This window comes from Setaria viridis, chromosome 8 (genome assembly GCF_005286985.2).
Source record: "Setaria viridis chromosome 8, Setaria_viridis_v4.0, whole genome shotgun sequence".
Taxonomy (NCBI): domain Eukaryota; kingdom Viridiplantae; phylum Streptophyta; class Magnoliopsida; order Poales; family Poaceae; genus Setaria; species Setaria viridis.
Window position 1 is genome coordinate 13870636 of NC_048270.2, and position 27110 is coordinate 13897745.

A 27110-nucleotide genomic window follows, 5' to 3' on the forward strand; every position below is an offset into this window, starting at 1 on the left:
TCGTTCCTATCAGTTACTCTAACGGCCTGTTTGGAAGGCAGGTTGTCGGTCCAAACAGACCTGATGAAGACTTGCACATGCCTGAACTGAAAATTCTGCCCGTATGGGTGGTAAACCCAATTACATGTTAATGTTAAGCCTGTATATTCAGCCTTTCTAAAAGAAAATCGTTTGTCTGGGTTCATACTAATTTTACGACAGAAGTCGGGCTGAAGGACCATGAGTCCATCTGCAAGGACAATGAAAGCAATATGGCTCAGGAATAGGAGATTGATTAGGGTGCAGGCCACCAGGGTTTCATATATAGCTAGGGTCTTTAGGGTCTATAGAAACACCACCAATTAGGAGATCCTAACGATAACATCTGATTAGGGGTGGTGCACGGCAACAGGCCTGTACGGCCAGCACCCAAAGGCCTAGCGATAACATCTGATTAGGGGTGGTGCACGGCAACAGGCCTGTGCAAGGCCCATAGGGCCGGCCAAGCTAACCTGTCTAACACACCCTGCAGTCTGATGGTTGGGTCGCTGGACATTCAGGCGTTGGGTCGCTGGACATTCATGCTGGATTTGAACTCTGAAAACATCGAGGATCACTAGTTGAAATCTTAGCTTCCATGAAGAATGACTTATGTCACTGTGAAGGCCAAATTCATCATAAAGGAAGTTTTGTGATGAATTTCAATTCGTTAAAAATCGAGCGTCAAGTATGTATTTCCATGACGAAATGATCAAAAACGTCACAGAATTGATTTCATCTATGATGAAAAAACTTTCATCACGGAACCATTTCCTGTTCTATAGCGTGACGCGAAAAAGCGCGACGCAAAAACGTCAAAGAACATTCGGATCCACATGTCCCCGTTCATGCTGGCAGCTAACATGGCGCCGTACACGCTGGCAAGTGACGTGGCCCGGATACGCACGCGACATGGCTTCGTCCACGCTGGTAGGTGACGTGTCGAGCAGCACGTGTCGCAAAGATGACCAAAGATGACCGCCACATGGCTAGCTAACATAAGGCCATGTGTTGAGATGATGCAAGTCAACGTGTCATTATTCTAAGCACCCACGTGTCTCCTTCTCGTATCGACACGTGTCGTCTTTTCAATCAGCCCACGTGTCATTTTCTTACGTGTCCACGTGTCATCTTCCCGTTTGTCCATGTGTCCTTTCCTGTGTGTCCACATGTCATTTTCCTATTGGTCCACGTGTCTTTTTTTTTTACATCTCCACGTGAAATTTTACTACCGGTCCACGTGTCATTTTCCAGGTGTTCCACGTGTCATTTTCTTAGAGGTCTACGTGTCTTTTTCTTATTAGTCCACGTGTCAGTTCCCGATTAGTACACGTGTCAGTTTCTTATTGGACCACGTGTCAATTTTGGACCACCACGTGTCTGTTCGTGGAGGTTATACGTGTCCATATCATGCATATCCACATTCATACAGAACCATTTTATCACAAATCACCAAATGATACAACAGAGTTCACAGAAATGTAACAACCAAATAAGTTTATGACACCACCGCAATTATTTAACTGTCAGTTCAGTACCACATAAGCACTGTTGGTTACGACAGAATGCTAAGTACTGCTTATAACACCACCACAATTATTTAACTGCCAGTTCAGTACCATATAAGCATAGGAGGTTACAATGGAATGCTAAGTACTGCTGATAACAGTTCCACACACATAGGATCAGGGCTGAGAAGAGGCACAAGGGGTGTTCAGGTTCAAGATCCTCATAAGGATGACATTGCTCTGATTTTGTTGCTTCTTGAGCTCCTCGTACTGTCTTTGAGTTCTTGCTAGTGCTTCCTCTGTTGCTTCAGTCTTCTTCTTTAGTTCTTCCACTTGTTGATGTAGAATAACTGAACCTTGTTTTTCAGAAGCAAGTTCTTGACGAAACGCTTCTTCACTAGCTGACTGAAACTTGGAGGAGTTTGTGGGTATACCATCATTCTTCAAGAAAGTGGTGTTGGAGCTGTTCTATGAGAGGACCTTGGAAACAACATCAGCACTAGGCAATGGTGGCTGCCCATCAGCAACATGTTCTGCCCGCATAGTTTCTATTGGCGCCTATAAAATGCAAAGGTGAACTATTAGGATACTGATTATAGAAAAAAAAAGATTAATTAAATAAACTGGGAACAAAGGCAGACTGAATAACTGCTACTAAATAGTATTAATTTAACACACCACTGAAAGATAGAGCAGCAATGAATGTTAAAACTATATGATGCAGCATGTGCAGAGAAGTGTTGGAGAAAGGACAAAAGTTTGAAGAAGGATTTGATAAATGGTTTATGAATCATGTAGGTTAATGGCACATTATCATTTATGGAAGTGACTATCTTGTTGAGCATGACAACCAATAGAAATTAAAATTCTAAACGTCCAGCAAATTAGCTAATTCCTAGAAAAGCAAATAAGTATGTATAGGACTTACAACTGCTTCTCTAGCCGCGTCACTCATACCCTTCTTGCAGTTGGTATGGCAGACCTTGAAGGCTTCCACTGCATCGACTTCTTCGTCAGCTTCATCAACTTGTTCCTGGGGTTCATCCTCGTTGACTTCAGCGGGTTCTGCATCCTTGTTCTTGTTCTTGAATTGATGTACCAAGAAGGTGGTCAGAGAAACAGCAAAACCATGACAATCAAGCAGAAACAACTGATAAACACTAGACACCCTAATAATATTTTGTTTTATTGGCCGAATGTAGATGAGAGACAGACAATCAAGCAGAAAGAAAGAGTGGCACTTGCTACGAGAGACAGAATCAAGTGCAAGTGAGGCGTGTATGTACTCATTCAAGAAAGTAGAAGAATGAAAAGGTTACATTAGAAGACTATTGACACTTACATATGAATGTAATTGTGCAACGTAGCAGTGAGATCCTATTGCTTGAGGCCACCTGACTCTAGCCCAACTTTAGCCCGGTTTCGCTTGTTCTGATCAGAAACTGCTTGCAAGAGATGTATGTGTTAGTCTCTATCACAAGTACATACTTGAAAGCACACCAAGAGAAATTACCTTGATGTGTGTAGTTGACCACTTGTCAACAAGTTTACACCACTGTGCATCAGTCATGTAGGAGACATGAGAGGTTGTGGGTATCTCATTAGCAGGGGTGCCAACGAAGTGTTCCTTCTTCAACTTATACCACCTCTGCCATATCCCTGACTTGAATACATTGACACAAGCATCTGTTGTTGCCTTGTCCCTTCTGTCAATTGCTAACCTCCCAGTGATTAGAATTGAAATCCAGTTACACAAGGGCCATATAAGAGTTGAATGTAAAACAAGGAGTAGTATATAGGCACTCACAGATGGCCTTCCAAGAAGCCCTCAAAATGTTCAGTCTCTTCCATGTAGTCTTTCCAATGGGGAAAGATTGGAACTTGAAACCTAACAATAACACCAGCCTCTGATGCAAACTTGGCAGCTTGCACCGGTTCATGCGGCCTGGTGTTCCCCTCAGCAACAGAGATGGGCATCCTTCTCCCCATAGCTTTGGTCATCTTATCAAGCAAAATTCCCCTAGTTGTTGGCCTTGCCTTCCTCGGGCCACGTCTTTATGTAGGTGCTGCAGAGATTTCATTCAATTTCTCATTATTCATCAAATATAAAACCATCAGTGCGAAAAAGCTTGAGGGTCAACGAACCAACCTTCAGTTCTGGACTCCGACTGCCCACAGTCGGTATTCTAACTGGTCTCATCTTCATTGAGGTCAGGAGCATCATCACGATCTGCATCATATGGATATGACCAGTCCCTTAGAGGACTTGAATGATTGTGCACATTGTCATCACCGCTAGTGTTTTTGCAACTAATGGCAATTCTTCTTGCACAACATTATCATCACCACTAGTGTTTTCTACAACTGCTGGCAATTCTTCCTGCACAGGATTTTCACGTGGTCCTGATGTTTGCAGCTTTTTCAGTAACCTTGTTGAAGCTCCAGGAGTGACCTCTGTTGGTGGGATTGACCTCACCCTCTTGGAATGTCTACCTCCAGGAGCTCCTATGCCCAGTCCGCACAGGGCCCTGCAGATTTAAAAGCAGAAGTTGCAAGCATGTGAACAAATTAGAAGCACTTTTAAGCTTTGGAAATATCTAGTGCTCTTTCTAAACATTGGAAATATCTAGTGCTCTTTCTAAGCATCCCCCACCCCTCGCCAAGATAGAAGATGCACCTCAATTGCTAGGGGTATCGTCTCCTCTTCTAATTCTGTATCATCATCCATCATCAGACTCTTCAACTTCAGGGATGTAATCTGATAAATCAGAAACTCCATCACGACATGCATCCCTGCTAGACCTTTTCCCCTTCTTGCCTGAACTTTCCCCCTTTTAAAGTAATTTTTTTCTTGACAATGAATTAAAAGCTGATGATAAACCACTAATGCCATGTTCTTCCATTCTTCTTAAACAATTCCTTATAGTTGCTTCCCGTTCTCTTTCGTATTCATTTTGTGAAGGTTCTAACATGCATAAGAAGATTTTAAGTATTAGTGACCTAGGTTGATTTTATATTCGTGACTGGAATTAGAATACAGACCCACTACAACCTCTGACCCCAAACTGTGGATGAATGTGTCACTACCTACAACCATAGAAGGTAGATGGATTTTGCATTCCTCTTGTTGCGGGGCGTCGGCGTCTGACCATTGTCAATCGTCGGGGTAGCTACTCGTCGAAGATGGTGAGGCTGCTATGATGTAGTGGTCGTCGTCGATGTTGTAGCAGATCCGGTGCAACAGGTGTCGTCGAAGGGGTAGTAGATCTGGTGCGGCGGTTGTCGTCAATGGGGTAGCAGAGTCAAAGAGGTAGTAGATCCTATGTGGCAGTTGTCATCGACGGGGTAGCAGATCCGGTGCAGCGGTAGTCGTCGACGGGGAAGTAGATCCGGTGCGGCGATTGGGATGCAGCTCCGGTGCGCTCAGCGTCGTCGACGAGGTTGAAGCTCCGGCGTGGTGGCCTTCGGTGGAGGGAAGGGGTCGAGTGCCGGTGCGTTGGAGCTTGCCGGCGCAGAGGTGAAAGGTGAGAGGTGGAGGCGAAAGGCGAGAGGTGGAGGCAGATCTGAGGGAAGGGATAGAGAAGGGGCAAGGGATATGGGGCACGGGAGGATATTGTCACAAATACCCTTGACAGACAGGGTAGCGGTGTGGCTATTGCTTGAGGGTCCAAGGGACATTTCACCGGAAATATTTTTGGCTTCGGCGGCAGAGTTGGCGCCCAATGAAAATTTCAGACCGTGGTGTCCCACCGACCCATGGACCCCACATGTTGGTGTTCTTAGAATTCCTTATGAATGCTGTGACCATTTCTTGTGAACAAGACTGTTTCTCTTTTTAATCTCCAATTTGAAATTTGAATTAGTCTCTCTCCCTCGTCAAACATCCAAATGACTTGATTCTTTTTGTAAAGTGCATCTAAAATTAAGCTCGATCCAATCGTTGCTCTGTGTCTAATCTCTTTTCTATGAAAATGGAGTCTATTTTGAAATTGGCATGGTTCTTTCACTCTAGCTTTGGTCAAACATACTACTTCAATACACTACCTATAGTACTAATTTGTTTTGAATTAGTTTCTTGTGTTCCACATGATAGCTTATTTAATTCTACCCTAATGGCCTCCTTGCGATCTTGGGCGAAGCGATGGAGTTTTTGCTTGACCGGCCGTGCAGTCTTGCTCAAGTCCAAGGAGTGCTCAGCTAGCTCCCTGGGGACATCGGGCATATCGGATGTGTTCCAGACGAATATGTTCGAGTTTTCCCAAAGGAAACTAGTGAGCGCGAGTTCCTATTTCTCCGAGAGGTCGGTCCGTATGAGGGCTGTCTTGGTCGGGTCTTCTAGGCTGAGGCAGATCTTCTTGATCCTGGGGTCGAGTTGCAGCGCCGTGGGCGTCGGCTCCGTCTCAGGGATCGTTAGCTGGTCCTTGCTCATCTTCTGGGCCTCGGTTACCATGACTGTGGCCTTAGCTAAAAACTCTAGGGCTTCTGCGAGCTGAACTACTGATGAGGACATCACCTGCTCGGATACAACCACATTAGTAACTTTTGACTCAAAGGTGATACAATTCTTTACCATGATTGTATTTGATACATTTGATGAATTGATGTTGTACCATGATGTGTGTTCGTTGTCAATTTTAGAAATACATACGTGGATCAAAAATAGTGTTAAACACACATAGAAGGTATGGAGGACCAAAGAAGTAGATTGGGGGCAAGTCCAAGTATTCCCAACGTCCTCCACCAAGCCACCACGTCACTTTTGGCCCAAGGAAAGAAAGAGATCCAATCCAACACGTTTTGGCGCTGGATTCGGACTGCAGCTCTACCCCAACTTGCAACGGCCGCTACGACCTCATCCGGACTTCGTTTTGAGGGTTCAAGTACTCCTTGGAATCCTTATGAAGTCTATTTTCATATGGATCCAGATTCATATCCGTATCTATTCTGAGGAAGCCGCAATCACCAAAATACTACCGAGAGGTTTTCTGTCTAGAGGTGCTGCGTCGCCATATTTTGGCCCAATGGGCCGTGTATCAAGTTAGGTCCATTAGGGACATGTCCTAGGGTTGGAGCATGACCCCAACACCCCCTGGTCGTCCTCCTAGGTATTAAGAAGCAAGGCATAAGCTGCAGCAAGGAAGGATCACAAGGAGAGGAATAACAACAAAAGAAAAACCCTTCTCTTCTTCTTTATCGTTCTTTTCTTTCTTTCTTTCTTTCTTTCTGTCTTTCTTTTCTTTCTTTTCTTTTCTTTTTTTTTCAAGTAGTACAAAACTAAAATTTTGCAACAAGAAATAACAAGCTACTTACAACAATTAAATGCTTCCTTGGGAAGGGTGATTCAGTAGCAAAGTCAAACAAGTGGCTGTTTTGCAAAACCAGCAGATGCGCAAATCTCAAGGGTGATTGCGAAGTGCTCAGATTGAATTTGGGACCAAGGACAGATCCGTTGGAAAGAGGATAAGTTCAGGTTTCCAGATTGTATTCAAACTCCCTATTCGGACTTCTGATAATGGAAATATGGTGCTTTTCTTTCAGGATAAAATAGGACTTCGAATTGAATTCTATTTTGAACTTGTGGGATTTCCTTTTTGGAGATGGAAGTATGGACGTGGATGAAACCTCCAAGGATGTGGTTTGGTTAATAGTGGTAAACAAAACAAAGGAATTTGGAAATCCAATCTGATTTGTGGAGAGAAACAAATAAACTCAAATCTGCGATAGTGACACAAACGTGACAAGAACTCGAAACTCTAAACGACTAGACGCTAAGACCAGCAACTTGACACGACGATGCAACCGTTAATTCAATAAGCCCTAACTAAGAAGTAATAGTAAAAGGCTCAAAGGGTTTTTTGGGATTATGGAGAACTAAGCTACTAATTTTTTTAGCCTTTTCTATACTGTAGGAAATCAAAAACAGCAAAGAACTAGAAGTCTCTCACCGATAAACCTTGCTCTGATTACCAACTGATATGAACCCACTAGGGTTGATTCCCGATCTTTCGATGAGAGAGGCGTGGATAACTTGATTGGTGGATGGAGACGACGTTCACGGCCCGACTACAGCCTTCCAAGCTGCGCCTTAGCAACTGATACACCACCTCCAATGGCTGCCGCGATCTTGTGGAGCGCGTCACCCGGCCACTAGGGCACTCGTCCTGCAAGCAATCAAAGAACAAGCAAGAACAAGTATAATAAGCAACTCAATTGCAAATATGGAGATGGAAACCAATCTGAACTCACAAAGTTGGGATTCTGAATCGAGTAGAACGGATGGTCTAGTCGACACACACGTCTACAAGGATGTAGTAATGGCTAAACTTTCAACAAAATAAAACCCAATCTGTTTGTGACAGCTCTAATCCTTATTAATACCTAGGAGGATGACTAGGGGGGTGTTGGGGTCATGCTCCAACCCTAGGACATGTCCCTAATGGACCCAACTTGATACACAACCCATTGGACCAAAATAAGACGACGCAGCACCTCTGGACAGAAAACCTCTCGGTAGTATTTCGGTGATTGCGGCCGCCTCAGAATAGATATGGATACGAATCTAGATCCATATGAAAATAGACTTCATAAGGATTCCAAGGAGTACTTGAACCCTCAAAATGGAGTCCGGATGAGGTCGTCGCAGCCGTTGCAAGTTGGGGTAGAGCTGCAGTCCGAATCCAGCGCCAAAACGTGTTGGATTGGATCTTTTTCTTTCCTTGGGCCAAAAGTGACGTGGTGGCCTGGTGGAGGATGTTGGGAATACTTGTACTTGGCCCCCAATCTACTTCTTTGGTCCTCCATACCTTTCATGTGTGTTTAACACTATTTTTGATCCACGTATGTATTTCTGAAATTGACAACGAACACACATCATGGTGCAACATCAATTCATGAAATGTATCAAATACAATCATGGTAAAAAATTGTATCACCTTTGAGTCAAAAGTTACTAATGTGGTTGTATCCGAGCAGGGGATGTCCTCATCAACTACCTCAGTGTCGCATCTGTATAACGTCTACACATCGCTGTAGATGGAGAGGACTCTGTTTGGGGTCGGCATCTTGAGGACGAGGTAGGTGTGGTGCGGAATTGCCATGAACCTCACCAGCATAGGCCTACCAAGGTTGGCGTGGTTGGAAGTCTTGAAGTTCGCCACCTCAAATGTGAGGTGTTCCATGTGGTAGTTGGCCTGTGTGCTAAAGGTGACCGGCAAAACAACTCAGCCAATCGGGTAGAACCCTTTGCCGGGGACGATGTCGTAGAAGGACTCTTCATAGGGCTGGAGCCGCTCGAAGTCGAAGTTCATGCGCTTCAAGGTCTCGGTGAAGATGAGTTGAGGCCGCTGCCACCGTCAATCAACACCTTAGGGAGTAGCGCCCGATCTATGGTCGGGCAAATCACCAGCGGGTAGGACCTAGTGATCTTGCCTAGAGAAGGTAATAGATTGCTCTGACCAGCGCAGATACTAGACAGGCTTCACGGAGACAAAGTGCACCTCTCGCTGGTGTAACTTCTGCTGGCGGTTGCTGCAAAAAGCGTTGCGACCGCCCACTATGATGTTGACTTGGTGCTCCAGTCGTTGGAATTCTCCATTCTGGTCGGCATTAGGCCGTTGGTCGTCTTGATTGGCTGGTCATAGTGCTCCTCTCGGCTGTCACGCCTGCGGTTGTTGCGGTCGTCGCAGTTGTCATGGTGGCGGTCGCGGTCGTCGTTGTAGCGGTCGTCGTGGTTGTTGCGATCGTCACGGCATGGGTAGTCGCGTATGTTGTCATCCTAGCGGTAGTCGGTGCGGTGGTGTCAGCTTGTACTCTACCGGAGTGCCGAGTTCTTTGTTCAGAACTATGCAATCTCAAAGAGTATGACGTGCATCCCTATGGAAGGGGCATGTAGTGTTGAGGGTGTCATCGAAATCTTCCCGATTGAAGGTGGTTGGTCTAGCGGGATCAACTTCAGTGGCGAAGACCTCGGGGGCCCTCTTTCGAAGTCGGGAATCTGGGCGTGCTTGGGGTTCATCATGGATTGGGTGATCACAGTCGTCGGTTGGACGGTGCTTGACCCTCTGGAACTGAACTTTCGCTGCCTCCTCAACGTCTGCTTGTTTGTTGACAAGTTCCATCATCTGCCCGACCGTCTTGGGGGCAGCCTCATACATCTTGTAGAACATTGTGCGGTTCATCAGATCGGAATAGAAGTACATGATGATGTCGTAGTCTTCAACACCGGCCAGCCTGTTGCGGTTCTTGAAGAAGCGGTAGGCATACTACTGGATGGTTTCATGTATCCTCTGGCGGACTTGACCGAGTTTCTCTATGTTGCCTGATCTGTTATAGGTAGCCTGGTAGTTTTGGGTGAAAGCTCTAGCAAGCTAACCCTAACTATCGATGATGTTCCAAGGGAGATTCTCTAGCCACAGGAGCGGAGAGGGGCCCATCACCACTGGGATGTAGGCAGCCATCTGGTTGTAGGTGTCATTGGTGGCTTTCACCACGATGATGTATGTCTTGAGCCAGATGGTGGGGTTGGAGTGGCCATCATACTAACGTGGCTGGCCAGTCAACAACCCTGAGGCGTGGAGTGAAGGCGGTGAAGCCATCGATCACCGTGTCATCATCATCATCGTTGAGGTAGTACTGGACGGGAGGAGCCTTGTGGTGTCTGCCGTTGTCGTGCCTGGGTGGGTTGTAAGCGTCTTCAGGGGTGTTGTACACGTAGTCGTAGTCGGTGCGGCAGCGCATTTCATCTTCCTGGCGACGGCGGTCCTCGCGCTCGGCATTGCAGTTGGGAACAGGAGCGCCATAGTGGTGGTCGTACTCGACGCGATGGCGGAGCTCGGCCTCTTCACGCTCGTGGTGGCGATTGTTGAGGTCGGGGCGCATGTATTAGTGCTGACAGAGGTTACGCAACATGTCATGGAGATCTTGCTAGTGACCTGGTCGGTCTTAATTGTGCCAGTCCAAAAGGAAGTATTGCCAAGGGATATGGAATAGATGAGGTCATTAAGTTTTGTGTTGATTTTATTTACTCAATTAATTCGAATGGGGTTCCAGTAATTACGACACGAGGGGAGGCTACGGGGAAAAGGCACCCTTGGAAGGAAATCAAGTTTGAGCAATGATAGTGATTTGTTCCATAAAGCACACTTCACAGTTCTGCAACAATCATCCTTTATCGCTCCGTATATCGAGGAATATAGGAAGATTCTATTTTCCCAATACTCGACGAAATCCGATGCCTGGATTATACGTCATCACATGGATATTTTTCTCTCTTGGTTGTGTCAACATATTATGGGTAACTCCACGATTCACGAGCAACTTGCTTGGTTAGCTAGGGACCTTCTAGCACAATCACGAAATTCTAAGGTTATGAGATAAATGGTTATACATTTTACAGGAGAGCTCAAGACCAAAAAAGCACCAACCAAAATAGTGGTGTCCGTATAGATGCCACAGATAGCAACGGGAGCAAGGACTCATATTATGGTTTCATAGAAGAGATCTGGGAACTCCAATATAGACTGTTGAACACCCCTCTGTTTCGTTGCCAATGAATGAAGCTGACTGGAGGTGGCGTAACGAAAGATCAGTATGGAATGACAATAGTGGACCTAACCAAGACTGGATACAATGATGAACTATTCGTCCTTGCTAATGATGCGCATCAGGTTTTCTATGTGAACGACATGTCTAGCAAACCTAAGAAAAATTCAGAAGATAAAGAAAAAATCATATGAGCCAAAGCGCCACGTAGTTCTTCCAGGTAAAAGAAAAATCGTGGCAGTCGAGGACAAAACAGACTAGTTAGATGATTATGATCATTTTGATGGCATACCTCCATTCACTGTCGAAGTTAACTGAAGCATCATGCTAGCAAAAGAAAAGACTCCATACTTACACCGCGATCATGACCAAGGAACTTTCATCAATAAGTTTTTTAACGTTACATTGTAATGTACTATATATGGTGCACCTTTATGTAATGCTCTATGGCCATTAGAACCTTTCAATTATATTGTAATGCTCTATGGTGAACCATTATTCAATCAATATAAACAATGTTAACTTAACCAATTGCATTTTTGGGCATTGAAATTATTTAATTGAAAAGTTTGTTGATCAATTGATGCATTAAAATAATTATTTAGAAACTTAATAAACTAGTATAGAATTAATGATTGATTCAAACTTATTTTAAATATACTTGCTAATTTAATATATTTTTGCATGTTCAAAATATGTAATTTTTTTATTTTTCTTTAACAACACCAGTACAAAATAACTTAAAACATATATAAATTAAAACTACAAAACCAATTGCAGCATTAGCCCCGATTGATAACATCAACTGGAACTAAAGACACTTTAGTTCCGGTCGGCAACTCCACCGGGACTAGGAGGTATAAATATCTCTTCTCTGCCCCTTTCTTCCTCCTTACATCACTCCCCCGATCCGCCGCCTCTCGTCTGCTCTACCCCGGCCACGGCATCCACCGCTGGCCCCCATCGACATGCCGCGCCACCCCGTCCTCCTCCACTGTCGCCACTCCACACGCCTCTCTGTCTTCCACCTCGGTGCCCGCGCGCGCCCTCTCCGTCATCCTCCACCATAGTCTGGCCGCGCCACTCCCGTGCCGCCATTGCCGGCACAACCGCGGCCCGACAGCCGGCCCGACCCCTCCATCACGGTGCCATCACCGCCGGCCTCTTCCCCAGCCGTTGCACCCACGGCTCCTTATCGCTGCCCCGCGGTTTGCCACGCGCACGCCATCCCCATCCCCGGCCTCCTCATTGTCGCCGCGCGTATCTCGGCCGCCCTCTGCTGGAGCGCTAGGGCAAGCCCTCGGGTTGCTGATGCAAGCCGGGTTTTTTTAAAAAATTAGGAAATAAATTAGGAAATTCAATAGAAAATTAGTAGAAAATAGTAGAAATTAGTATTAAGTAGAAGAAGTTTTTGTAATTTAGTAGATTACTGGAAATGCTTTGAGAATTAGTATACTTTAGTAGAAATTAGTATAATTTAGGATAAATGCTTTGGAAATTAGTATAATTTATTAGAAATTAGTAGAATAGAGTAGATAAGTGGAAATGCTTAGGAAATTAGTATACTTGAGTAAAAACTATTATAATTTCTTATAAAGGCTTAGAAAATTATTATAACTTAGTAGATTAGTGGAAATGTTTTGAAATTAGTATAATTTAGTATAAATGCTTAGGAAATTAGTATAAATGCTTTGGAAATTATAGAAAATTAGTACAATGTATGGTTTCATGTGTATTTATTTCATGCAAATATTTGTAATGTTTAATTTCATGTCAGTTTCATGTAATAAATTTTACAAGTTTTATTGTATGGTTTTAAGTGTATATTTTCAATCATGTGTCTATGAATATATATGATTCTGTACATGATAAGTTTTGTATGATTTCATGGTTGTTGTATGATTTTATGTATATACATTTACTGTACTACTTGAGACAATCTTTAATTTAATGTATCTATGATTACATGTGTGTATAACTAATATCATTATTAGTTGAGATGGGAGACGAAGAGGATGAAAGGTATATAATAGAGCAAATTATTGCTGGCGGTAGTGGCTCAAATGTTCCAAGAACCTACACCGAGGATGAGGGTAGCCAGACGGACATGTTCCTCAACATGTCCGGTGATGGCAATGATGAGCCCAAGCATGGTGTTGATGATAATTCGGAACAAGACATTGCCGTGATGGAAGATTCCGGTGAGGTATATATCATTTTCATTGTTTTACCCCATCTATAACTTCATATTCATTATTACAATGTACTAATTAACGAATCTTGAACTTTTAGCCCTTTGGATCGATGAAGTGAAAGAAGCCACGAGATCGTACAAAGATAATGGATGGAAGGTTTCACATCACCGAAGTAACAGAAGAGGGCTAGCCAATTGCTCCTAAAAATGTCGCTGGAAAGTTTGTGAGTCAATGCGGGGCTATTGTAATGGACTATGTGCCCATCAACATTCAAGAATGGAAGGGTAAAAAAGATGATCCATACGTGCTCCCACAGATACAAAAAGATATGTTGTGGGAAGATGTCAAGAACACTTCACACTTCCTGATGGCGTCGATGAAAAAGTTGTGAAAGACTGGACGCTGAAGAAGATGACAACCCAATTTTAGACCTTCGAGAAGAATCTGGATGCCAACTATATCAAGAAGGGCTGAACTCCAGATTTTAATGACTGGCCAAAGTTAAGAGATCACCGGAACTCATTTGTGGAATACAAGAGGAGTGAAGGTAGTGCGAACCAGGTTCGTGTCAACTCAGGCAATGCCTGGAAGGAGTACCATCATCGTCTAGGGCAAGGTGGTTACTGGAGTACAATTCCCATATGGAGAAAGATGGAACAAGACCTAATCGATCGAGGTATCGTACCAGCGACTATTGACTGGCCCGATCGATCGAAGAATTGGTATTACGCTCACGGAGGCACCCTTAGCCATGAGGATGGGACACTTATTTTCAACGAAAGAATACGTGAGAAGGCCCTCAGGCTTATCAAATATTGAAGATTCTAAAGCGGGAAAGTTCAAGTCTAATAGAGAGAACGATGAGCTGACTTTGGTGCTCGGGAATCCTGAACACTCAGGACGTTGCCGAGGCTTTGGGGTGGTTCCGTGGGAGTTTGCTTTCTGTAGGGACATCAGTACGTACAGAAGCCGGAAGAGAAGAAAGGAACAACAAGAGGAGAGGTGGCGGCGCATCTTAGAAGCTAAAGTGCATGAACAAGATGTAAGAATGTAGGAAGAAATTAATCGGTAAGTGGCCCTAGCAGTTACGGAGATGGCCTAATCTGGAGCACTACCGGATCCCAACATCGTCGTTAGCCCTTGTCAATGCCGAAGTAGCTGTGCTTCCACACAGGGTCCCCGATGAGAACATGCCAAGCTTACCCATGGTTGCACAGGACAATCAACGGTACCCTGTAGATGACATCACTCAACGCACCTCATGTGAGCTATACAGACCATTTGGCAACCTCACTATTAATGTATATATATATATATATACATATATATATATACATATATATATATACATATATATATATACATATATATACCGACCTTAGGATCATCTCCTCAGGGCTCAAGGGCAAGATTACCTACGCCATCTGCCAGGGCACCTTCTCTACTAGCTGATAGGGATCCTAGAATGAGTCCATGCATTCCACCAGCTGACAGGGATCCTAGCATGAGTCCACGCTTTCTACCAGCTGACAGGGATCCTAGCATGAGTTAACCTGCCCCCTATTATGAGCAAGGCTACACGGCAAAAGACGCCTTCATTTCCGCCTACTGCGGCTACAAAGAAGAAGCAGAAGAAACCGAAGGAGAAGCTACTAGAGCCCAAGAAAGCTTACGAGATGACTAATAAGGAAATCAACGCAGCAGTGGATGTTGAGGTTAAAGCTCACTTTGCATGAAAGCTTCCCATCAAGGAAGATCCATCACTTGATAAGGTTAAATTTCAGGCTTTCATTAAAAAATGTCTAAAAAACCAGAGAAACCAATGCTATCTGACTATGACCGCTCAATAACAAAGTCTTATCACAAGAAGAAAAGAGGGTCAAGTATTCGACAGCTCAGAACCCAATCCAACCAATTGATTGCCCCACTCCAGGTGCTTTCGGAGTTTGATCAGACCCTTCTTATATTAGCCAAAGATACAAATCTCACCGTAGCTCAAATTCAAGGGGTGGATCACATCCCAAAGCACCCTGGGGCTGGTAAATAGAAATTTGAGTTAGGGAAAGAGCTTGTGTGGCCGCAGTTGGTGGACTGTCTTCCAATGAAGATGTACAAATTGCGCCAATGGTACATGAGGCTTCAACAAACGGTTTACTCATGATCGAAGTTCGGATTGGAGATCTACATTATTTCTGTGAGGATGCCATTATAAATGTGCTGCTTGAGGAACTTTATTTCCTTTATAATCAAGACACACTTGACAAATCACTTATCAGTTCCTGGGTTCTGTAACTGTTTAATTTGCTCTAACTTCAAAATCCCTGCTCTAGTCATTGTGCGACGTCTTATCTCCTATTCTATTTTGTATCATGCAGGATGGAGATTCAAGCTTGTTGGAGAAAAGGATACTATGACGTTGGCTTCATGGACCCGGATTTTATAAACGAGGCAACTGTAAGAGACCTTGAAGAATATATATAATTTCTTAGACAAGCAACATTACAAGAAGTACATACTTCTGCCATAAAACTTCAAGTGAGTGTGTTTCCCATCTCTTTTCTTTTTCGAACTAGCAGTTAAAAATAAGACTAACTAGCTTTTGACTATGCATATATGTACAGCTTCCACCGGATACTCCTTGTTATCATGGTTGATCAAAACAAGGTCTATATCCTGGACTCTTTGAGAAGATCAAGAGATCAATACACCAACCTCATAGTCATGCTTAACAAAGCATGGGCTCGCTTTCGTCAACATCACTCAGGTGAATTCAAGGAGCAACTTGATATCAAGCTTGAATTCCCCGTATGCATTGAATTTGCACATCTTATGTCACTTCCTTGAACACAACAAATATTTCATAACTTCTTTTGACATATATATAGTGTTTGAGATAGGATCTGAGGAATAATTTATACAGATACTACACATGTGAGTTCATCCATGACTTTGTAGGTCCAAAGCGTGTGACCGACCACGAACTTAGAGTATGTAGACAAAATCTTAACAATATATTAGTTCTAATTGTGCAGATTCATTAATCTAATATAATTAACCTTTGCTAATGACACAGATGATGCACATAAAGGAAGCACTCCTCGAGACGGAAAAATCAAAGCAATTCAAGAACAACTCGGTAGATTTCTTCTGGACGAGGTAGTAAATCCAGCGGGAGAGTTCCATAATGATGGATCAAATCTGCATCACCGTCAGGACTCGGGTTCAGAATAGTTGATCCAATATGTTGAACTTGGAAAGTTGATGCAATGTAATATTATTCATATATGTGTATGCACAATATTATCTCAAACAAATATGAAACACTAATATAGAATAAACAAAATAAAAAAGAAAATGAGAAAAGAAATAGAAAAAAATACCTTAGTACAAAATACCAACCGGTACTAAATTGGTCTTGGCCACCCCTTTAGCAGTGGTTATTTGACATGGTACTAAAGGACCCCTTTAGTACCGACATAGCAATATTGGTTGCACAACCGGTACTAAAAAGGGTTTGGACTCGGTACTAAAGGCACATTCCCCAGCAGTGATAAACATGGAAGGGGTGCATGAAATTTTACACATAAAATGAAACATGGTCACTACTCATAGACACAATGAGTCCATGAGGGAATGGTAGACATCAGCAAATTGAGCACGAGTCTACAGTTGACGGAAGTGTGGTGTTAAAGCACTATACCAGCACAGATTGTGGCTCCTCGTGACCACTTCACTTTATGTAACACTTGGCTTCCCACTGAAGGCCTAAGCATGTTGGCGTTAAGTGCCGCTACTTCACCGTACTGTGTATATCGCGCTCCGGCTCGCTCTTTTGTAGCTTTTGCTTCCCTGGTTTTTTTTGTTGTGTTTGATGATCTTAGAAAGTGTTCTGTATAGTTATGGGTGGTGTGCTCTCTTTATTTTTCCTCTCTTTTTTAAAAGTTGCTAGTTGTACTTTTCTGGTTGTTTCTCCTTTCTTGCTAATAATGTCTATGTCAAATCTTTTGCCTTGCTGTTTTTTTAAGAACTTTAGAAGCCGATAACATGTTCCTTCTTTAAGGATATTGTGATTAATGCTAACTGGTCGCTGGCCATGCCACATTTTAATCGCTAATCATCCTAAACGGTACAGAAATTGAAGAGGAGGATGAACGTGGAGTCTTTTCGAGAAGACATTCTGACCCACAATTCTCCATCTGTACCTCTGCCACTGCATTCACATAGCACCACTATATGTAATCCCGTATGTACATGTCTTCAATCCTGAAACGGTTGCTCTATTGACGCCCTCTCATGGGCAGATAACGAACTTAGAAGAATTTAACCGACATGAGGACATGCTAGAGAAACATCAACTATGTGAGAAGGGAAGTAGGTAGCAGAAAAACAAATTAGGACATGCATATTACAAGAGACATGACCCTCTTGAAGTACATACTGGCGCAATGTGTGGCAACTTGCGTGAAACAGAATTGAAGCATTTTTGCCGCCTTTATGGCCACTCTACCTTCTACTCCCTCCGTCCCAAATTATAGATCGTTTTGGCTTTTCTAGATGCATGGATGTTTGTATGCACCTAAATATAGTGTATGTCTCGGTACATGAAATATCTATGAACCTAGACAAACCAAAATGACCTACAATTTGAAACGGAGGGAGTAATATATTTCAATTTGTCCATCTTACTCTCATGTGGAGCTATGCCCCGAAGCACGAAGGCTCACACGACATGTCACTGTAGTGCATCGACAGAAAGGAGGCCCTGGAACTGGCAATTTGCACCGCCATAATGGCAGGGAGGGGACGAACAGTGCTACAGAGAGCATCAGTGAAGTTTTGGAAGGCTACACGTACTCTCTCCATTCCAAATTGTAGGTCGTTTTAACTTTTTCTAGGTTCATATATATTATTATGCATCTAGGCATATACTATATCTAGATGCATAATCTAGAAAAGCCAAAACGACCTACAATTTGGAATGGAGAGAGTAAATCATAAACTAACATTAAGAACAGGAGGAATCGGGAATTAGGCCCGGACTAGAATAAGCTACACCATATGTACCATTGCAAGCGTGGTTATTTGATCCTTCACAGCGAAGTAGGGGACAGGAATAGCCATTTATTTTGTGGTAAATACGCTAACCAGCTTGCATTGGCTAACATGGAATTGCTCGTGCTAGTCCTGATACAGCTATACAGCATATATATACTCAGTCACAGGTCACAGGCTCACAGCGCCATCTCTCCTCCGAAGAGTTTAACATTAACTGTTTCACAACCGACACTGATGTTTCTCACCGGAGGCACATCGAAAGAAGAAAGTACTAGACCAACAAGAACTGTGCATATTTATTCGAAATATATCGGAATGTGAGGTATCAAGGAATCAGAAAGGAGTGCAAGCTCTAGAACTCACGAATACATGATAATATCAATTTTTTATTTTAATATGCAAAATTTCCTCTACCTAAAGTAACATTACTCTAGTGGTCCGGGAAAAAAATACAATGACTCAGAAACAAAGACACCCTTAGACAGACTAATGCCTAGCACTTGATATATTGGTCAAATCTGAAACATCATATGTTCAGAGGGGAACCGTAGGCTTTCCAATTCCATACGTAGTACAAAAAATGTTGAACTGAAGATATAATTTGGACTGCAACTTGAGGGTAACTGAGAAAACAGAGTATAGTACAAACCATACGTCCAGAGAGCCTTCGATAAAAGTGCGACACTTCAGTTGCACAAATCTGCATCTTCATTCCGTTCAAAAAATAAATATTATTACATTTGAACAAAAGGCTACAGGAAAATTTGACTGTTCAAATTCAAACTCCATATGTTACATTTTACAACAATAAGACCATGTGCATAATTCAGAGTCTGGAGCCACCAGCTTCAAGAACAAATTGATCAGCATCATCAGCTATGTCAGTAGCAGCCCCATGCTGCTAGTGCCACAAAGTTTTCACTATACACCCTACCACGTTAAATCTGAATCAATCAGCTAGCAATGTGGACAAGTCTAGTGGTTGACCCAATGTACGTAAAAATCAAGCAGCCTGCCATGCCTGCTTGAATTAGGTCTGCAGTGCTTCAGGGTGTACCCGTCCTGAAAAATGTGAGAACTCTATACAGAACATCCTTTTTAGAATGTGTCATGTCTTGGAGATACCTTCCACAAGAGAACTGCAGATGCTTGGTTCAGATTGCTGATGAATTGCAGGTAAAGCTACCAGTGGCCATTCCGGCCATCAACTGTAGTAGGTAGTTTGTTTGGTATGTATGGCTTTGGTTGCCCAGTTTGTCTCACATCAATCCTGTCAGCCTCACTTGTTTCGCCCTTGCAGGTAGGAATTCTTTTGGGGTATGAGCTTCTAGGTGAGACACCATTAGCTATTCGTCTCTGTTCATATTGGTCAGCAGCAGGTGATGCATAATTACCATAACGCTCTGCAGAACCAACCCCTCTAGCAGGCCTCGTAGCACCACCTGCTGCCATACAAAGTGTAACAAAATTAAGAATAGAGAATTACACTATTAAAAGAATAGAAAATGTCATTAGGCAAAAACAACTCGAAGATATATTAATATAGATAATCTATATTTTCCAACACACCAGCTAGGCACTATTGCCAGGCATCAACTTTCCAGAACAGCAGCAGTTAAACAAATTACCAACAAAAGTAGACAACAAGTTGCACAAAGAATTGAAACAAATCCGTCGTGCAAGTCCAGCACACAGGCCATTATATCCCGTAAAGTTTAGCATGGTGACAAGCTCAGGATGACCTGAAAGGGACGATCCAATCATCCAAATGGGCCAAAGCAAGAATTGAGGTGGGTACAGTGCTAAAATTTTATTCCAGAAGAAAATATCTGACCCTGCCAAAAGGTCACCAGCAGCGACCCAAAATTTCAAGAGCATTATAGAACAGAACATTCAAATTCAAAACTGATGAATAAAAAGGTAAACCAAAAAAGTAGTCCCCAAAGTTCAAATATAAGACAAATTGTGTATGGCGGGCCCATGAGCCCACATCTGTACATGTTGCAGGCACAAATTATTTTTTGGAATTTAAACAAATATGATTCTTTGGGAATGACCATGTTCAAAATGTCATATTGATGAAGTATAATTTACACGCAAACATGGCCCATTTGCACAACACCAGGGAATAAGCCATGTGCAAATTAGCAAATCAATGACTACCTAATGAACCAAACACATGATGCTAGGTAGGAATTTATTGCAGAATCTGTCACTAAATCTGCTGGGAGTTTTTGAAAACAATATTGAGCTATAGCAATATGCAAACAGCATGTCGTAGGTTGCAAGCGCTAACCTTGAGGAACTCTATTTGCACCAACAGAGGAAGAATCTAGCTGTGCTCTCCGTGCATCATCTCTGATTACACACTTTGAAAGATCCTCCGTGACATTGGTTGTGCTTTGGGTTCGGTTATCCGAGTATAACACGCTAGGCCTGTTTATGCATGAGTGCTAAGTATTAAAAAAACATGCACTCAGTCAAATGTTATCTTTCCATTTAATTTAAGCCCACAAAATGGAAATCTTACCTTGGTAGAGAGTTATGTTGCCTTTCAGGTGGAGCTGCTGTTGATCCCTTTGCATAATGTTCTTCAAGATATGCAAATTGCTTCTTAAAATGATCCACGGCACTGCAAGAATAATAGTGCAATTGAGCTTTGTACAAGCACACAGCAGAGTGCAGTTCAACCAACCATTATCCCTCCCACTAGGACACAACAAAAGACAGTGGTTGTTCATTTTTCCTTTTTGACTTCAAATCTAGTCTGATCTTTTTTGTTACTATCCAAGTAAATTGAGTTTGAAACTGTATGCATGGTTAAAAAAAACATGTTCTGTACATTTTCTTAAAAATAGAAGGAAATAAAGTGTTTCCATGATCAACTCAAGTGTGCATTTTCCTTTACACTAAAATGACTTATCCACATTTCATTAGCATGCAAAACAGTTAACTGTCACTGTGCCATACTAATACTTATCAACTATTTAAACAATTGTAGCAAGATAAAAAAATGCATAGAATGTTTGACACAGAACTAGAGAACCTAAATTTATATCAAAATAAATGTCTCAGGAATTACACTAGGAACTTAAGTCAAATGTTTTGAAGTAATGAGAAAAGACTCCATGACAACACACCTTGGGTACATGAAACCAGTTGACTCAGTCCCCTCAAGGAATTCTCTCAACATATTAGGATGATACTCCAGAATTTCTCTGTAGATGAGTTCCCTGATATCTTCTTTTGTAATCCTCCGCCTCTCAAACTCAAATTCCAGCTTCGTGACCGGCTGTGCGGCTGGTTCTCTATCCACATTAGCTATGTTCTTGAAATACGGGTCAGCAAGGGCCTGAACATGTAAGGTGAATCAGCTATTGTCTTAACATTCAGGACAGATGATGCTACTTGCTAGTACAAATAAGAAGAATAAAAAATATACCTCCTCCGCACTTGGCCGATCTTTTGGATCAAAAGCTAGCATCCTCTCCAATAAACGTAATGCAAGTGGATCTGCATTTGGAAATTTATGAGTAAACGGTATAGGCTTTTTCCGCCTCATGCTGCTCAGGTAGCGCTTTGCCTTCTCGTTTCGAATCTGTTTCACAAAGAGTACACGTAGCTAAAATCATTAGAAAGTAATTCACAACTAATGACTCCTTTATACGTGAAATAATACCCACCCTAGAGATTGCTTCAGGAGATGGTGTACCCAGGAGATCTGTAATTATATCAAGTTGATGTACAACATTTTTCCCAGGGAAGAGAGGTTTTCCAGTTAAAAGCTCTGCAAATATACAGCCGATGCTCCATATATCTATTGCTGGAGTGTACTGCAACAATTCAAAACATATAATGTTCGAATGCTCCAGATAATCTACAGCACACAAACATGTGTAAAAGCTAAACTATCCAGCATCCCATTATATGCACAGAGAAATAACACCACCACCACCAGAATAGTCTTTTATTCTAACAAGAGTCACCAAAAAAATAACTGGCTAGAAAAGAGGCATTAGTAATAGTAATAATAGAAGTATTAATAATATTTAAACAGGGAAGTATGTGAGAAAAATTAATGTGCTTTGATCAAATAACAGCATACACCACTACAAATTTAAGTGGTACAAAGTGTGCAACATGTACAAGATTATATTTTACAGGCTTACAGCATAGTCAATGTATACAAGTACATCAAGTAGAACAAAAAAATTATGAAATTTAGAGCTCCTACAGGATCCTATTAATGTTCACCTGATTAACAGTACCAAAATAAATTACCTCAAGAAAAATGAAGGAAAAAATCAATGACATTCAAGTAAATGTGAGGACTTATATCAGTTAGAAGATCATTAACCTTGGAGAAAAAAGATCCACACAGCTCAGGTGCTCGGTACCATCTTGTTGCAACATAATCCTAAAAACAAAGCAACCAACAGAAAATGTTGAAAAGATGTGCAGGTATTGTATGCATTTTTGTTGGTCAGGGTTGAGATTGTTTTGTACCGTCCAGAAGATGGCAGTCGGAGTATCACTGAAAGCTACTCTTGCAAGTCCAAAATCACATATTTTGAGCTTGCAATCAGCATTCGCCAAAATATTTTTGGGCTTTAGGTCTCTATGGAACACATTTGCTGTCAAAAAACAACGAGTTAAATACATTGTATTGATATTCACACTTATGACCAGAATAAGACAATGGTGCCATCTATAAAAGAATTTTACCTTTCTGTTTTCTACTTTTATACCGCATTTAATTTTACAGCCTCCTTCGTAATAAAAAAATTTATCATTTGTTTGTACAAGTTGACTATTTCAACTAGAAAAGTATAACTTATGAAGGACTTTCATCTGAGACAACGAGATGACAATATACCTATTATTGTTGCAAGTCACTTATTTCTTAGCATAATAAAATAATTGGATTCATATGCGACAACCTATGGCTGATTGTTAGAAGAGGACTGCTTTAGCCACCAGTTATCTTGTCGATCTGTCGATTGTGATGCAAAACTCAATCTGGAGCTACTGTTTTTTGATTTGGTTGGTAGCAGGAAAGGGTGGAAAAGACTGATGGCCCTTTGTGCGTCAGTTTTGGCCAGTGGTGGGTCTTACAGTAGATGGCTTAAACCTGGTGTTTTCTATTTCAAGACTCTTGTAATTTCGTTGCTTGCTAGTAATGACATTCCAGCTCACCCATAGTGGAAAAAAAAGGTTTGTATGACTCCATTACAACCATGTGCATGAATCCCATTGATTCATAAGTTAGTAACTACACATGTGATCTGAATCCTATATTCCCTGAAGAGTTATACAATCATGTTGCGTGTATAGCAAGGCTCATCTCAAGCATTAAAATATCCAGACAATCTATTTTTATCCAGACAATCATGTTGCGTGTATAAAAGGTGCCAAACATATCCAGACAATCTATTTTTATCCTCGTATTAAAATATAATCAAATTCTAGAAGCAACAGAACAACACGTGCTGTGGGCAAAGTGTAGCTATAGGTAACTGGGGATAGAGGAACAAATCCTCAGGGTTTTGGTGGGGTAATGGTAGAGCGAAAGATTGCAAAGAGGGTGCAGATGCACTTGACAGATAGCTTCTTGACTCCTTCAACAGAGCCTGACCCCATATAGGAGATAGGGCCTAAAAATGAAAAATAACTGTTTGGTAAGTAATCAATCTTATCCAAACAAATTACATAAAGAGATCTTTAGCACCTAAATTTGGCTGGCTAGGGTCGAATGCTCCCTGCATGGGCACCAGCTACACTCGTAACCCCACCATGAGAACCTGATTGAGATGACGAAGTAATAAGAAAAATATCAAATTCCTGCAGGCAACGCAGAAGCTTGATTTGCTCCATAATGCAAAATCTTATTTCATTTCCAGACAGTGAGATGGCTTGACATTTATCGAGCTATCAAAACAAAAAAAAAAAAACAGAGAGAGAGAGAAAGAAGCTGCCATAGCCTCATTTTTTAAGAAAAAGATACCATAGCCTCCTTACTACGAGGATGCTGCTAGGCCCTGTCACAATCGTCCGAATGGGACCTACGTCGCTCTCATGGTGCAGCGATAATTAGGTATGCCAATAACTCTCTCTGGACTCTAAATTGTACGAGACGCACTAACACACAAATATTAATTGCAGTGACCAATCAAAATGATAAAAGAAAAGGTAAAAGAGAACAAAGTGTAGTTTTCCAGTGCCAGGTAGTTAGTCCAGCTAATTATATATATTTTCTAAAACTTTCTATTCCATTACTCCACAAAGAACCATGGGTATGTAGGCACGTTCCACCTGGAACAGTGAACACAATACCTAATTAGGAGCAAAATCTTTTTTCCTAAAACTGTCCTTTTAGCATGTGGGGAGGAAAAAGATTATACAAAAAATTGCATTCATCTAAAAGCCTAAAAATTATTGATGACAGATGACCATTCAAATGTATCCCTTGAAGCAAAACGGTTACAATATGGAGGAAAAAAAGAATTACATATGACAAACTTATTACCTGTATGTATGTATTTCAATCCTCGAAGTAACTGATACAGGAAAAATTGATAGTGTTCTGGAGTCAAGTCATCATTAGCCTTTATAACTTGGTGCAAATCAGACTCCATGAGTTCAAACACAACATATATATCCTTGAATTCCCTCCTTGATGGAGGAAGTAAAATGTGTTTTATTTCTACAATATCCGGATGTCGCAGGAGCCGAAGCAGCTTGATCTCCCGAAGTATCCGTGTTGCATCAGACACATGTTCAAAGATGTCATTTATCTTCTTTATTGCAACTTTTTCGCCAGTGTGAGTATCCAAAGCAGAGCAAACCACACCATAACTCCCTTTTCCTATGACCTCTTCTATCTTGTATCTGTTTCCCTCACCATACTCAGTGAAAAAATCCATTCAGGGGATGCCTGCATCACACAAGATAGTGAATCAATGAGCTTCAACAATGTTGTTCCCAGAGTCATTCTAGATTAATGATGCATAAATACCTGCAGATAAGCTAAAAAAAGGAGAAAGAAACCACAGCGCCACTAAGGATCTTAAGATATTTCTTTATTGCAAGCTTATAAATGACAATGTCCCTTTCTTAGATCTAAGACTGTTTGGTTGGACCATGTAAACGCAAATGTAAAGGGAATGGAAAAGTAGTGCTAGCAAATAAGGTTTGAGCTGACTATTGATTTGTTTGGATAGACCAAGTAAACGCAAACGGAAAGGGAATGGGAAACCAGTGCTAACAAAAGCAGTTTGAGCTGACTATTGATTTGTTTGGATGGACTCTGTAATGGTTACAAAGTGAGAATGAGCAAATAGCACAGCAGTGTAAGCAACCCTAAAGCTTTGACGGAAAAGTAAATCAATGATTTGCATCAATTTGGTGTAAAGGCACGAACTTTCTCAAACCAAAAGCAAAAAATCAAGACGAATCTCCTGTGAACAACAAGAATTTCAAATCCAATGCTGCAAGAAGGGGAAATTGACTCATCCCTGGATGAACTGTGGAACTGAGATGGCCCTGCCTTCCCTCATAACACTGATTGTCGTCGCCCAACTGGACAAGGACAAGGCACGAGGCCGACATGGGGGGGCATGACTGTTGAATGGAAGGGGAGGATGGAAACAACAAGAACAGAGGTAATTTTATTCTGATTACGTGCAGCACCAGCCGAATGGAATTTTTACAACACTGTTATACAATTACATGGGATCACATTACAGCCCTACCAAAACAAACAAGATTTAACATAATCAGTCAGTGTTGCAACAAAAACAAACAATATTTAATCAGTTTCTGTCTTTTATGGCTATGTGTAAAATTTCAATAAATAATGTGCAACGAAAATTGGTTCAGCAATCAGCATTGACAGACGACAAATATCTATATATACCATTTTGGTTCAGCACATATCAAGAAAGTAGATCCAAACAACCAATCAGCTGCTGATAGAAATACCAACAAACAGAAATTATGATAATTCTATAGCCATATGCATTGAAGTTCAAGGTTCAACAATGATCCTTCCAGCCACCAAAAGCAAGTCGTCAACCTCACTGGAGATACAGAAATAACAGAAGGCCAGGGTCAACGATGCGGAGTACCCATTGAACTTTCAAGGGAGCTGGACGGATAATAATAGACAGCAATTCAACAACCAATCAAGGGATCCAGGCTTAAGCCCCCTGCCCAAAGGACTGATCCTTGCGGAGCATACAACCAAAGACATACAGATCCTACATATTGAAAAAGGCATATATGCCTATCGAAGAGTCAAGTGGACACGGGCGAACTAAGGATCCTAAAGCTGAAACCCCAAAATCTGGGGGGAAAAAAGAAAACTGCATCCGGAGCTCGACGGTGTCAGTCAATGTCGATCTAGTGCGCCTAAGAGCAGCAAGAACCCAATCAACGGATACAGCCAGATTAGTTACCCGGCACGAACACGCAACACAGTAAGAATGGGGGAGAAAGAAAGATTTGGTTTTGGTTTGTACTATTCTTCTCAAAACCAAATCTTGGAACACGGCGCTCCATCCAAGGAAGCAGGACTAGTGGGATTACTAACCAGGAGAAGTGGTGGGGGCACCAATCCACGTCCGCAAGGGAGGGCCAGCGCTGTGGCGGCTGCGGAAGGGTAAGCGGACTGAGGATGCGGCGGCGGAGGATCCAGCTGAGGGGTGGGAGGACGAGGGACGGTTGCCTCGTGCTCGCAGTCGGCAGCTTTGCGGTTTTTCCCTTTCTTTTCTTTTCTTTTTTTCCTACATTTGTC

At 42.1% G+C, this 27110-nt stretch overlaps 1 protein-coding gene across 5 annotated transcripts; it reads right to left on the bottom strand.

Moving 5' to 3' along the window:
• Window positions 1-19006: 19006 nt before the first annotated feature.
• On the bottom strand, window positions 19007-27110 carry LOC117867091 (mitogen-activated protein kinase 14). Of its 5 annotated transcripts, none has more exons than XM_034751422.2 (10): window positions 26907-27106; window positions 24843-25250; window positions 22823-22950; window positions 22674-22733; window positions 22000-22149; window positions 21759-21914; window positions 21457-21668; window positions 20847-20948; window positions 20613-20752; window positions 19007-19758 (listed from the first exon to the last, which is right to left on the bottom strand). In XM_034751422.2, exons 2-10 carry the CDS (start codon window positions 25237-25239, stop codon window positions 19499-19501), a joined length of 1605 nt encoding a protein of 534 aa, XP_034607313.1. In that variant the 5' UTR covers window positions 25240-25250; window positions 26907-27106; the 3' UTR covers window positions 19007-19498. The 5 variants fall into 5 exon arrangements, with proteins under 5 accessions (XP_034607313.1, XP_034607312.1, XP_034607314.1 ...); XM_034751421.2 differs by having other exon boundaries at window positions 19007-19761; XM_034751423.2 differs by lacking the exon at window positions 26907-27106 and adding an exon at window positions 24045-24117 and having other exon boundaries at window positions 19007-19761; window positions 24843-24983.

Excerpts from the sequence above, each read along its gene's own strand:
- LOC117867091 (XM_034751421.2), bottom strand. The coding sequence starts at position 25,239 with ATGGATTTTTTCACTGAGTATGGTGAGGGAAACAGATACAAGATAGAA. Across the intron at positions 22,150-22,673 it reads GTGGATCTTTTTTCTCCAAG|TACACTCCAGCAATAGATAT; the intron begins GTTAATGATCTT and ends GAATTGTTGCAG. Across the intron at positions 20,753-20,846 it reads CAACATAACTCTCTACCAAG|GCCTAGCGTGTTATACTCGG; the intron begins GTAAGATTTCCA and ends ATGCATAAACAG.